This window comes from Coniosporium apollinis, assembly GCF_000281105.1.
Source record: "Coniosporium apollinis CBS 100218 chromosome Unknown supercont1.52, whole genome shotgun sequence".
Classification (NCBI taxonomy): Eukaryota; Fungi; Ascomycota; class Dothideomycetes; genus Coniosporium; species Coniosporium apollinis.
Genome location: NW_006913314.1, coordinates 26,751 through 40,169, shown reverse-complemented (window position 1 = coordinate 40,169; position 13,419 = coordinate 26,751). Strand labels below are relative to the sequence as shown.

Here is a 13,419-nt window from a genome sequence, read left to right as displayed (position 1 = left end):
ATCAGACATCCCTTCCAGTGGAGTAGAAGAATTTCTCTATCGCTTGAGCGAAGAGCTCGGGATGTTTATCGTTCCACGTGCCGGAGGTCCCAGGGACTAACGGTGCCGCTTCTTGTACTCCAAACACGGAATGTGGTATAAACCTGCATCGCTCCGAGTATCCGGCAAGAGGTACCATGACCATTGCCTTGGGTGTGGGCGGCCAGGAAAACAGACCGGGCAGATGCTCGTCTTAGGAAGCGTAGCACAAAGCATGGCCGCATTTCTGGCTACGTTCGCTGAGACCTCGATTGACTTCGTTCATGTCTTGACGAGGGCGTCTCAGCCTCTCGAAGTGAATCTTCCTACAGCTGGTGTTACCGTCGAGCATCTGGTACGATCCCGTCCAGTAGAGACTGGGTATGGGAGCTGTAAAGAAGGGTCAAGCTCCAATACTGCCTTTCACGAGCAGAGACTTACTCCCGATATGTCCGGACGAGCGTAAAGCGCTCAAAGACCGCGACTGATCCAAGGTATGGATGCTCTCGGAAGCTTAAACCTCTCGCGAGTGGGCACCCTTGAACCATCTCTATGGAGTCACAGCCGGCAACTGCGGCTAATTTAACGACAGACTCGATTGTACCAAAAGTCGGTGCAGCCTGCAAGTCACTAGGTAGATGATCTGTCTCGCACTGAAGTAAGGGGAATGGTTCTTCATGTAACTTGATGGATTCCTCAGAAGCTCGACCCATCCAGCGGGAAAGATACCTGCACTTTATCACAGTTGGTGTTTGTCTCTTGAAACGAATGATTCTATTTGGTCTCAAAAATGCAGACCGAAAGAACGAAAACATTGTACATTTTTGTGCGATTGTCGACTGTTTGGATTGTGAGCGTCTCGTTCTTTGTAAATCGACTCGCTGATATAGTTTTGGTATACCCGGACCAAGGCCCAATAGCTCTGTATGAAGCCTTGAGCCGCCCAGGCCCAGCGGTCCACAAACCCAGGAAAACCGTTGTTATAGCAATGAGCGTGGCCAGGAATCCGATCAAGACAGTAGTAACGAGGGATCCGAGATCATAGCTGGGCCGGCTGCGTGACAGTCAGGAGCGGTGCTGGAGCAGGAAGCCGGCAACATGAACTGCCTCTGGCCTTCGAATATCGCTCTCAGAAGACATTCTGTGGAATCATCTGGGCACACACTCGGCATAGTGACTGAAAGAGCTTGAGAAATTGTGGAGTATGAGTACAGAAAGAGTGGTCCAAGTTGATCGTGCAGCGGTTGATGGGTGTCTTGAGACGGAATGAATAGGTGTAGAAAGACAGCGCTTCCGCAAGATCTGCGGGCCGACATCCTCTAAGGCATTGCTGCGGCTGCCTGATTGTGTGGCATACAGCAGAAGAAAGCATGAGCATCGTGGTTTGTACATACCACCGGGCGAGGCTGCGTTGTCAGGTGTGTGTGAAGAAGCAGAAGGCTGGATGAAACTCACGTGACCCACTCACATTAGCCAGACAATCTCCCTGGCCGCAAGCTTCAAAAATGCAAGGCCTTCACGGTATGTCAGAAGAGACGGCACTTGGGCAGAATCTGCATTGATTGACCCATCTCCTATGAGACCAGCCATTCTTATCTTATCCGAACCCCCATTCCATCATCCCCATCATCCAAGCAGTCCAAGGAAGTGCCTGCCCAACCAGCATGCCCTCATCCCAACCCAACCATGTAAATGCCAATCAAAAACGCCTCCCATGCAATGCAATGCCCGAAACCCACAGGCCACCACGATGAGCACTGCCCAGCAGGCCCATCGTATCTTCGGCCAAAGACGCAAAGAAACTCGTCTCCATCATACATGCTTTTGAGAACGCTATCAATAAAGGATGGCACTAGTACGCCCTCGCCGTATACGCGTTCGCAGTACCAAGGAACCGCGCAAGAAGCCCACCAGACGTCTTCGCCTTCTTCGCCGGCTTCTCCTCATACGACGACAGCGAGAACTCGCGCGGCGCCTTGTGCAGCGCGGACGGCGGCGGCCGGATGTGCATGAGCGTGGCGCCGGCGTCGACGTCGTAGCGCTGCACGTGTGGCTCCTCGCTGACAGGCTCCATCGTGTATCCATACGAGGCGTAGGAGCCGGCGAGGCTGGCGGGTGAGCCGGAGGAGAGGGAGTCGGCGGAGGACGTGGAGGAGCTGCGTGTTGGGGGAGAGAGGGAGGGTGTGCGGGAGGCCGACCGGGAGGAGGGAGTGGCGTAGGCGAGAGCGCGGCGGGGTTGGATGTAGTTGGTTGTGTCGACGAGGTAGGATTGGGTGGTGTCGTATGTGGAGACGTCGAGGCGAGAGCGGGCAAGGTTCTCGACGCTTAGAGCAAGCTGTTGCTGCTGCCGCTGAGCGGCTACTAGGCGGAGCTCGTTCTCTCGCTGTTGGCGGAGGCGCTCCTCTTCTTGCTTGGCTTGGCTGTGCCGAATAGGCGCGAGGAATGGCTCAAGATGGTAGTAGAGGTCTTCAGGGTTGATGCGTAGATCCCAGTCAAGAAGGAACAGGAGCTGCTTCTCCATGAGGTTGACCTCTGTGATGGAGAAGCCGAAGTTCTCGTAGCCACGGACGGCAGTGTAGCGTGCCCAGTGCTTGTTCTTCGGCGAGGAGTCGTTGAGGTTCTTAGCAGCAAGGATGAGGGAAGCGAGAAAGATCCGATGGACAGTGCAGCGCATTCCCTTGGCGACAGGGGGAAGTCGTGCTTTTAGCCGGCCTAGGTAGACGAGGGATGTCATGAGCGTGGGGACCTGGACGTGTGATCGCTCCACAAGAGAGATGATGAATGCTTCCAGAGATGGCAAAGATGGTTCCCGAGCGTGTTGGGGTGGGGTGGCGGGTGGTGTTGGTGGCAGATGCTTGTTCAACTCTGATGTTTGCTCGCAACGGATGACCTGGGAAGCTTTGTTGGCCAGATATGAGATCATGTCTCGTGATACCGGGAGCTGGATGAAGTAGTTGAGGGCAGCCTGGTTCTGCTCCAACGAAGGTGCTGAGTAGGCCATCTCTGCGAGTGTTGACGAAGAGGTGGGTTGACAAGAAGGACTGAGTGGTGGAGTGGATCCTTAAGTATGTCGGTGGATATTGATGCAAGACACAATAGGATGATACACCTATTGACGAATGGTGGCCGTGTGAATTGACCCTGGGGAAAGTCTATTGCCAAAAATGGAATGTCTCCGGAGATCGTAACAATGGGTATTAGATTAATGCTGATATGGCAATCGCGACAATACCGTGAGTTGGCAGGTATGGTGACCAGGGCGTACAGTAACTCCACTCGTACAGAGTCGAATAGCTGATATTAATGAGAAGCCTTTCCGACCTGCGGGAAGTGCTGAACCGTGAAAGCAATGATGGATCTAGTTGAATGGCGACTGGAGCGTCGTAGTAGAGGGCGCTGCCCGGATGGTAGCAATGGCGTGTAGTGATGGAGTTGGATGCGTCGGAGGCTGAGCCTGAGGTAGTATCGCGGATACGGGCAACGGCGTTCCTTCAAGGACGGCGTTTTCTAGCAAAGAAATGAGGAGGCAAAGGAGGTTGATGGCCGTCTCAGGGTGCGGCGGGCGAAGATACTTATCCTGTGCCTCCCCCTCGCACCGGGCCCAGCAAAGGGTGGTGGTGGAGGTTTCGCCGTTCTCGAAGGGCTTGCCCCCCCGGCGTGTCAAGGAATCCTCGGGGTCTGCGCGGTCCTGGCGCCTGATTGGGCCACATCAGCCGTTGCAGAAAGTCGCGCGGCAACTCTTGCTGGCCCAACGCGCACGATTGGGTCAGAAACAAAAGCGACGAAAGTGTCGTGCAGATGTCCAAACCGAGCGAGGGGCAGAAGGCGGGTTGAGGCGCGTTTCAAGTTGAATGCTCGTCCAGCGACCGCCAAACGCCAGAACTTCACTGCTTCCGTTTGCAGCAGCTGCGAACCTAGACTCCGCGCAACCGTGTATCGCGCTATGGGCAGGGATGCGTGTTTCGAGATCGCTAGGTAGCCGTTCGTTTTAGAGCATGCCGCCGCTGCAAGGTGTCTGCAAGTGCGCGGCCGTGACAAAGAATCCTCGAAGCCAGGAGGTTTGTGCGTCGGAGATACAGGTCGTGTTCGCACGCCCTTGGGTTCTGTTCGCTGCGGGACTTTCACAGCGAGCAATCATGCAGCTATCAGCTGGGGATGACTCTTGTTGTTATGTTGATGTGCTGGCAGTAGCTACGATGCCCGAGATGGTGGCGGTCAACAGACTGAATCATATGAACAGCGTGCAGCAACACCTGACAGCAAAAAGTGGTGGATGACAAGTCGTCCAACACTACAATGACTTGCCATGTCCCACCGGCGTGACGAATGCTCCCAGGCCATCATGAAGCCTGATCAAGCCCCCGATCAAGCGTGTTGGTGGCCAGCGAGTTCTTCCCAGCCTTCGCGAACCACTCATCGCCAGCCTCCACGATCCAGCGACACGCAGGTCGGGCCGCTGTGTTCGCCAGGGCGCGAATAGAGTGTGGCAACGGATGGCACAAGGGACATCTGGGCAGGACGATGCGAAGACGCGTTTTCGCGCAGCGGGAGGAACTGAAAGATCCATGGGATCAAGGGGGAAACGCCGCTTGAACGGGACAGGGAAAGCCGAGGCGGAAGTGGCGCTGCACCATGCAGGAGTTGGAGTCGCTGCGAGCACTTGGGCAACCCTTGAGCCCTTGAAGCTTCGAGAAAATGCCAAGCTTCTCCATGTCTCAGACACGCAGCAGGCTTCAATCCGTGTCGAATCATCCGGCCTTGTTGCATTTACACCCAGCATCAAGAGCCTGCTCTACGGAGTAGACGCTTCACCTTTCTGTGTTGGCACGCGTCTCCATCGTGGCAGTGCAGTGTGGCCTGGTCACGCAACCATGGACGATGCTTCACGCAGAATGCCTCATTGCACGTCTAACGGTCACCGGTCACTCGGGCAAGACTCGTACTGATTTCTTGCACCCAAGAGCCCCAGGAAGAGCCTCAGCCAGCCAGTCTGATCGTCACAAGGCCAGATTTGGGACTTCATCAAGCCACGTGCTGATATATCATAGCATACCAGTGCCCGACTCTCCCTCTAACCGCTGCACTGCCCCGAGCCTGTGAGAGCTACATCCTGGCCAACCGTCCTCTCAAAGCACAGCTGGAACATATACAGAGACTCTAGCACATGACAGCTGCATGTTACAGGCTAGAAATGTGAAAGCTAAAACACCCGACTGCTTACCGAACCCTTGCACCAGATATTGTATCTTGGGCCCCGAGCCGCTGGAAGCACACAAGCACTGATCTCTTAACCCATCTATATCAAGCGCTTCTAAGACCATTTGAGCGACGCGCCCCAATGGGGCACTAAGACATCTGCCCTATCCGTAAACGCTCGGCGCGGCCATTTTTGGCGACCAGCAGCCGCTCGCAGAGCCGCTGGTGCTACCTTCATGCCATAGCGTAACGTTTCATCCTAGAACTAGCTCACCTCGAATATGTCTTGCATCGGGTACGCAATTCGAACATCTCCTCACTACTTGTTTTTCTGAAAAGAAGAGTTTGGGCTCTCGAGGCTCGGCATCACAACCTGAGTGTGAAGCTTGTTTCTTACAGCCTGGTCAATTTGCCGACGTTGCTTGCATTATGATGCATTAATTATTACTGAGCTGTCTAGGCCCTATCCTGACACTTTTAATTCGTAAACGTTCCACCGTAGAGATAGTCGTGGCTACTCAAACAAGAGCACCGGGTATCACGTAACCAAGCAACAATAAAACGCCGAGAGAATGATCAGCCACCCTGCCTGAAAAACCCCAGCAGCCGTCGAAATCCTGCCTCTCGCTGTCCAGCAGCTGCATTATTGCCGGCCGTAGTTTCGCTCATGGCTTTCCTACGACGGCAGGGGTAGCATCTCGCCGTCTCGGGACTCGAGTCCATCGCAGCATCATGCTGCGGGACAGGCTCGTCGGTGGCTGCAGCGTCCAGCGCCCGTATGTTGTCCGTGATGGGAATCCCTGCTTTCGGCGCGCGAGCCGGAGTGTGCTGTGATGTCGAGTCCTCGGCCGTGGTGGTGGAGGCCTCTGCATCTGAGTCTGAGTCTGACTCGGTGGCGCCCTCGCCGGAGAGGAACACCATCTCCATCGTGTTCGCTTCGTCCGCAGGTCCATCTTTCTGGCCCTCTATGACCTGCGATACTTTCTTCTTGGGACTAGGAGCTGACGTCACACGGTCCGGAAGGCTCGATGTACGCAGCGAAGACGCGGTGCTTGCAGTGTTTGCGCGCTGCGAGCGGGTTCCGGAGCCCCCTGGCGCCGGAGGTGGGGAAGTCGACAGGATGGAGGTGGCGGATGCTGTGGAGCGGTGAACAATAGCACCAGCAGAATGCAGTATCTTAGCAAAACTGCTCCGAGTGATCGTGCTATCGGGCGTGGCGGGGCGACTAGCACTCCCAAACCCTGTCGGCATCGAAGCCGAGCGCGGGACAGGCGAAGGCCGATTCGCCAATCTCCGCATCGATGACTGATTTGTGGACGCTGGCGAAGTGAGCGAGTAACGGAATGTGGGTGACCAGTTCTCACAGAAGGCTACCCAGATGCCAGTGACGATAATCAGCTTCCGCAGAGAATCTTCCGTTGTCTTGACCACAGGGTCGCTGGTGGTTGTTGTTTCCGTATTGAAGTCTTGGTCCGGCTCCGACTCGTCGGACAATGGGCTCTGTGCAGGGGAGGTGGGAGAAGTGGTAGCCGAAGCGGGCGACGGCATAATATACCAGTCCGAAATATCAATGCCAGTGGTCGCCATTGTAGCGACAATTGGGTGACGCCTCGAACTAGGGTCTAGAATACTGAATGCAAACCGCTTGTTCGATTCGACGGGGGCAGAAGGGGTCCGTCCAGCGTCCTTAGAACTGCGTTCAGGTTTGGACTTTCGAGGGAGCCAGCGGGCTGTGTGATTCAGCCCGTGCGAATCTGTCATCTTAAACTCGTATGCGCCGCTTGGAAATGACCTGGCCTCCCAGACAACATTGTCTTCCAGGATGATGTCGATCTTTGACCTTGTGCCTGCTTCCTCCTTCTTCGACACGCATATACAACCAAACACTTCGCGAGCCGCCCAGCCCTCGTCGTCGTCGCCTTCGTCACTCCCGGCGGTCTTGTAGTCTTCCGCCGTAACTACCACCAGATCCTCGATGCCTAGCTTGTCCCTGCTTTTGAACTCCTGGGCATACTTTTTCTTGAGGTTTACGGCAAGTAGTGCGGACGGGAACACCTCGTAGGCAGGCTTCGGCCTTGGAGAGGTGTATAGCTGCTGCAACTGTAGTACCAGTTTCGATTGTAGGTGCAACTTTTGCGTTATGTCTTTGTTCGAAGGAGGATGTCCAAAACAGTAGCACGTTTTGGATCGCGGAAGTCGTTTATTCTGAATCTGGTCGTCCAGAACTTCGCCGCTGGAGGTAGTCGGTCTCGATTGAACGGTATAAGTGCTGTCAGACTCTCGAGGTTCGGGCTCCGCAAACGAGATTGCCCGGTGCTGACTCATGCTGTCGTTGTTCTGCTTGATAGACTCGGTGTTCAATGCGCTGGTAGTGACTGACAAGGGGGGTGTTTTCGCTCGCGCTCCATAAGAGAGTATGCTAAGAGGGGTGAGCACTCGAGGAATCGGAGAGCGTCGGTCGGGCGACGACGGCCGCGAAGAGGAGAACTCATGGCCGTGAGAGGCAGCGGCGTCTGCTGTCAAAAGCGAAAGGAACATCCTGATGGTGGGACAAGCAGCTGTGATGGCAGTCGCGAATGTTGTGCAGTTTGGATGCTCATCTCCTTGGTCTTTCCCCTCCGGCACTGGTCTCCCCTTCAATCGTGCCCAAGCCCCTCAAAGAGCCGTCCCACTGAGGGAGGCGCCCTCTTTACGAAGCGTGGTGGTGGGGGCGGTGTCGATGTGCAGCTCCCGGCGTAAGCACTGAGGATGCCCGCAGCTGATCCCTGTCGATTCGCGAAGCGCTAGGAAATGCTTCGCTGCGACCACATTTGTAAACCGACCTCACAGATGAACGGCATGGATCATCGGATGAGGTGTAGAAGACTGCAGGTCGACTGCTTTTACTCTTTGTTCAAGTTCCTAGACCGAAAGAGAAGGGAAACTCTTTGTGTCGGCATCCCGGGGCATCGAACAAGCGGTGGACTACCGTCATAGATTCAGGCCTATTGGGGTTTCTGAGTCTCGGTCACCGGAGTTCAATTCGTTCCGTTAAGAGGTTGGCAGAGGACGGAAAGAGTCAAAGATGCGACAACGCCGACGCTCTTGCAGTAACTTACGGCCGTTCAAGCCTGATTCGTCGTGCTGCCGGAAAGGTGTAGTCTGACGGTCTTGTCGAAGGTCATTGAACCGTGAGGCTCACCAAGCGCAATCGAACCATGTCATGAAGGTACAGTAAGATTGGAACACATGTTGCAGAATTGCCAAGAGCATATGGGTTGTCTAGAATGAGAAGAGGTCAGAGATCCCCCTCGTACTGTAGAGCAAAGACTCGCTGTTTGTGTAACCCACGTGATGCTCTCACAGACCTGCTCATGAATACTGCCAAGTGCTCCGAACGATGAAAGAAAACAGCCATAGTCATGATATCCTGCAGCACTCGGAACTGCGACTACTCGCTTGGGGCAAAGAACAGTCCTCAGCGCTAGAAGGTCGTCGCCGAGCTGAAGACAGACGGAGAGCAAATGTGGCGTCGCCCTCCACCATCCGGAGTCTCGGCGCCGATATTCCGACTTTCTGGGGAAATGCAAAAGCAGCAGAGGGCACAACGATATACCCAGGTTTAGGCAGAATCGGCACAGTGGGAAGAAAGCTACTCTGGGACCCTGTCGAACAAGCTTTGTTTTGCATGATATTCGAAAGCCGTAGTCAGTCCACTCGCTGCTATGTCTGCCACTCAGATATCTCACCTCCTCGAATGGTTTAGGAGCAACGGCGGCCATCTGGACGAGAGCGTAGAGGTTTCTGAGGACGTCGGGAGCGGTATCCACCTCCGTGCACGCCGACCAGTCGATGGAGCAGAGGTGTCCATATGCAGGTGCCCTTTTTCGCTCTCTTTATCCTATCTCAATGTAAAGCCTTGCCGAGATTCTCCAGACACACCTTTGATCGACGGCGTCGCGGCTAAGCTTGTGGGGTATGCGCCCGTCCACGTAGTATCCTACTTTACTCTCATCGAGCAGCGTCTGATGGGGATCGATTCCTTTTGGGCACCCTACATCAGATGCCTACCCAAAGAGAGTAAGCTGAACACGCCGCTGTTCTTCTCGGATGAGGACCAGCAATGGCTCCTCGGGACGAACCTACTGCCAGCTGCTCAGTCCCGACATGCTCAGTGGAGAAGCGAGTGGGAAGCTGCTTGTCATGCCCTGCATGATCAGGATGTAGAGGCCAGGGATTACACGTTGGAGCTTTACTTGTGGGCCGCGACCGTCTTCACATCCCGTAGTTTCGCGTCAAACGCAGCCCTACCGGAGTACGAGGAGGTCTTCCCGCTTCTGTATCCTGTGCTCGATATTGCCAACCACAAGGTCGGAGCTAAAGCCGTGTGGGGTTTCAAGGCGGGCTCCTTCGATCTCCGGATAGCTGAACCCATCTCGATGGGCGATCAGGTTTTCAACAATTACGGACCAAAGGGAAACGAGGAATGTAGGTGACTTCTTTACATTGTATCATTGCTACCCATATCCGTTTCGCATATAGCCTGCTGCCGCCTCCCTACGCCGTCTTTCGCTTCCGTTGGATGCAGGCATCTTCGGGTAAGACCAAAGCCACTGCACGTAAGCTACAGACCAGTCTTTAAAAGGTTTTTCTACATTGGGGTATCATTATTGCCTTTAAGTGAACTTCGGAAGAGTCTCGGAGAAACCTTGAAACCATGGCTTGTACAAACGCAAAAGGATTCGAAGTGCTGCTCCATGACGTTGACAGAGTTTGTCTCCGGGGTTATTGGGACCAAGGTCTTGATCCAAGCTCGGCACATCTGCAATCCGCTGGGTGTGGCTTTCAACGAAGGAATGAGGAGCGGAGTGGATGCCGGGTTTCACTGGTGCTCATTTGCAGGGTATCCATCCGACCGACCGTTCGGAGTCCGACGAATACAAGATAATAGACGCTGAGCCGCCACGACTAACTTCACGCAGTACTCATGGGCTATGGCTTCTGCATTCCGGATAACCCATGTGACGAGGTGGCCATCCGGCTAGCGAAGCCTCCGCCTGCTGTGCGCGCAGTGCTCCGGTCTTTGTATCCTTCCGAATTCCCATCAGCTGATTGGACCACCTCGGAATCGACGTTCTACCTCCGGTGTCATTTCCATTACTCCGGCGGCTATGGAGACGCTATCCTAGGCACAGGAGGCATTCCTCTTCATATGCTTATGATCTCTGTTCTCATCGTCGCACACACACGAGGTCAGCCACTGGAGACCGCAGCATGCAGTCCGACTGCTCGGCAAGTTGTGGGAGCCACACGCCATCTCCTGGCACCTCTACAGATCAAACGCGATGCTGTCGCTGGACCTTCCAGAAACTTGGCAGAGCCCAATAATATCCGACAGAGGTATGCAAGCATGTACCGCAACGGTCAGCTTGCTATCTTGACGGACGTTGTCAACCAGCTTGAAAGCAAATTAAAGGGGTTTCGCCAAGCGGGTCATTCTCTGAGCCTCGGGCTTCGTACTGCATCTCCCACGTCTTCTCGGCCAGGAACGTCGCTCGTCTCTTTTGATCCCACACCCAACCAGGAACATGCGGCACCGCCCCCAACATTGGTATTACATGATCGAGACCATCGCCCTGAAGTTAAGGAGTCTCTGGCGCGCGGTATCATCCTGAGCTTAGAAGACGCCTCTGCCATCCTCGATAGCAGCGAGGACAAGCGACTATCCGAATGCTTCAACATTGGCGTAGAGTCAGGATTGGGAACTTGCGATGTGGCGGAGTTGCGTGAAAACGACGTCGAAGATGTGGTTTGGATGCTTTGGCTCTGCGCGGCCTACATCATCGCCCAAATCTCTGCGTCACCGAGCTCACCTCTAGCCCGGATGGTCTCAAAACTGGTTCAAGAGTACCCTATGGACGGTGCGTTCATGGTCAACCAGGATGCCGTTCAATATATTGAAGACATACGCTCTGCAGCCTCAGCAAATGAAGAGTGTGCAAAACTCTGGAGCAGCGAGCTGTGGACTACTAATGTATCAGCCTGGGCGGCCAGAGTGGTGGAACTGGAGGCATGGGTGTGGGAGGGGAGCTGGGTGATGTTTTTCGAGAATCCCAGGGCAGACAGCGAACGGATATAGGCTTCATGGGGCATAATCTGTATACTTGTGCTTTCTACGCGGGCGAGCCCATATGGTTCCTCGCCAACTCGCACGGAAGGATCCAGTCCTTGAGCGTTACACCAGCCAGTACAGGTCAGCCCTTAGAAGCTATCTGCATTCTATCACATCTGCGTAGCTGCAGAACATGGTAGGCGATGGCGAGCCCGCGAGCCTTGGTTCTTCTGCAGTCCGTCCATTCCTGAAATGTGACGGGACTTCTGACGCCCTGTTTGCGCCTTTCGAGTATGGACTGTCGTAGTTGATTGATTGATGCATGCTTAGTTAAATGGCCCACGACTTCAACACCGCCACGACTGCGCAGTACCCGCCCCAGTGACGCGTCACATGCTCATGTCGCCCGAAGGCGGATAGCGCCGGGAGATAACGCTTTGATAACGGCCTTCCCCGCGTTATGGCGGAGTTGCCAGGAGTCGGCGAGCTGCTCACGGTTGCTCACAGAACGAACAGATCTGAGGTGTGGCCGTTCGAGCCTTCCGTGGGCACGTTGAAGTGCTCACCGAGAGGCTCTTGCTGAGACACCTATCCGAGCCGTTCAATGCCCAGGCGCAGCTCCAAAAGGGCGTGAAGGCGAGCGGGCGGGACAAGGAAGCTTCCAGGGCATTCTGACCCCTGCTAGCGCCCATCGTCACAAGCATTACTCATCCGTCACCGCCGCATTCACCTTCTTGCCCCAGCCTCCATGCTGCCTACTTAAGACCTCCTTCTCAAACCAAACATCCCCCATCTTCCACACATCGAACAACCACCACCTCGCAACTCAACCAACCTCAGCCATCCACACCCCATCACAACCAAAACACATATCCATCTACCAGCACACTCACTCACCATGCAGATCTTCGTCAAGACTCGTAAGTACCCGCGCTTGCCACATCAGCCTCTCGCAGCTCACTGACAGGTCGCAGTCACCGGAAAGACCATCACTCTCGAGGTTGAATCCTCCGACACCATCGACAATGTCAAGAGCAAGATCCAGGACAAGGAGGGCATCCCGCCAGACCAGCAGCGCTTGATCTTTGCCGGCAAGCAGCTCGAGGACGGGCGCACCTTGTCCGACTATAACATCCAGAAAGAGTCCACGCTCCATCTCGTTCTCCGGCTCCGTGGCGGCATGCAGATTTTCGTGAAGACTCGTATGTACTCTCAGATGTCATCATTATGTCACGCGCAACGTGCTGACTGTTTGGCGCAGTGACTGGCAAGACCATTACCCTTGAGGTCGAGTCGTCCGACACGATCGACAATGTCAAGAGCAAGATCCAGGACAAGGAAGGTATTCCTCCGGACCAGCAACGCCTGATCTTCGCTGGCAAGCAGCTCGAGGATGGTCGCACGCTATCCGACTACAACATCCAGAAGGAATCGACCCTGCATCTCGTCCTTCGTCTCCGTGGCGGCATGCAAATCTTCGTCAAGACCCTCACTGGCAAGACAATTACACTGGAAGTTGAATCGTCAGACACGATCGACAATGTGAAGTCGAAGATTCAGGACAAGGAAGGCATTCCCCCAGATCAGCAGCGTCTCATCTTCGCCGGCAAGCAGCTAGAGGATGGCCGGACGCTCTCGGACTACAACATCCAAAAGGAGTCGACATTGCACTTGGTGTTGCGCCTGCGTGGTGGCATGCAGATTTTCGTCAAGACGCTGACGGGGAAGACGATCACGCTGGAGGTGGAGTCATCGGATACCATCGACAACGTGAAGTCGAAGATCCAGGACAAGGAAGGCATTCCGCCGGACCAGCAGCGTCTCATTTTCGCGGGGAAGCAGTTGGAGGATGGCAGGACTCTTTCCGACTATAACATCCAAAAGGAGTCCACGCTGCACTTGGTGCTGCGTCTTCGTGGTGGTCAGTAGGCGGCGCGGTTGGCAGACGATCACTTAGCTTGGAGTTCTGGAATGGGAAGGCAGGCAGGGCCGGAGTCGCATAGCGATGCTTCATATCTATGACCAATGAAGCGGCCTACGGGCTGAGATTTACATCTCGATACCTTTTGTTTATGTATGCGTTGTGACCCTCGGAGCGTCTTGGACATAAGTCT

General features: G+C 54.8%; 5 protein-coding genes across 5 annotated transcripts; 3 read left to right on the top strand and 2 right to left on the bottom strand.

Annotated features, from left to right (window-relative positions):
• Window positions 1-1,870: 1,870 nt before the first annotated feature.
• W97_08350 (uncharacterized protein) lies at window positions 1,871-3,019 on the bottom strand (the record flags this gene model as incomplete). The annotated part of the gene is made up of 1 exon (XM_007786164.1): window positions 1,871-3,019. The coding sequence occupies one exon, from the start codon at window positions 3,017-3,019 to the stop codon at window positions 1,871-1,873; it is 1,149 nt and encodes a 382-aa protein (XP_007784354.1).
• A 2,771-nt stretch (window positions 3,020-5,790) lies between these two features.
• On the bottom strand, window positions 5,791-7,752 carry W97_08349 (uncharacterized protein; the record flags this gene model as incomplete). The annotated part of the gene is made up of 1 exon (XM_007786163.1): window positions 5,791-7,752. The coding sequence occupies one exon, from the start codon at window positions 7,750-7,752 to the stop codon at window positions 5,791-5,793; it is 1,962 nt and encodes a 653-aa protein (XP_007784353.1).
• Window positions 7,753-8,918: 1,166 nt separating this feature from the next.
• Window positions 8,919-9,689, top strand: W97_08348 (uncharacterized protein; the record flags this gene model as incomplete). Its single annotated transcript, XM_007786162.1, has 2 exons — window positions 8,919-9,015; window positions 9,130-9,689. The coding sequence occupies 2 exons, from the start codon at window positions 8,919-8,921 to the stop codon at window positions 9,687-9,689; spliced, it is 657 nt and encodes a 218-aa protein (XP_007784352.1).
• A 491-nt stretch (window positions 9,690-10,180) lies between these two features.
• Window positions 10,181-11,332, top strand: W97_08347 (uncharacterized protein; the record flags this gene model as incomplete). The annotated part of the gene is made up of 1 exon (XM_007786161.1): window positions 10,181-11,332. The coding sequence occupies one exon, from the start codon at window positions 10,181-10,183 to the stop codon at window positions 11,330-11,332; it is 1,152 nt and encodes a 383-aa protein (XP_007784351.1).
• Window positions 11,333-12,203: 871 nt separating this feature from the next.
• Window positions 12,204-13,234, top strand: W97_08346 (polyubiquitin; the record flags this gene model as incomplete). Its single annotated transcript, XM_007786160.1, has 3 exons — window positions 12,204-12,225; window positions 12,280-12,507; window positions 12,567-13,234. 3 exons carry the CDS (start codon window positions 12,204-12,206, stop codon window positions 13,232-13,234), a joined length of 918 nt encoding a protein of 305 aa, XP_007784350.1.
• Window positions 13,235-13,419: the final 185 nt, after the last annotated feature.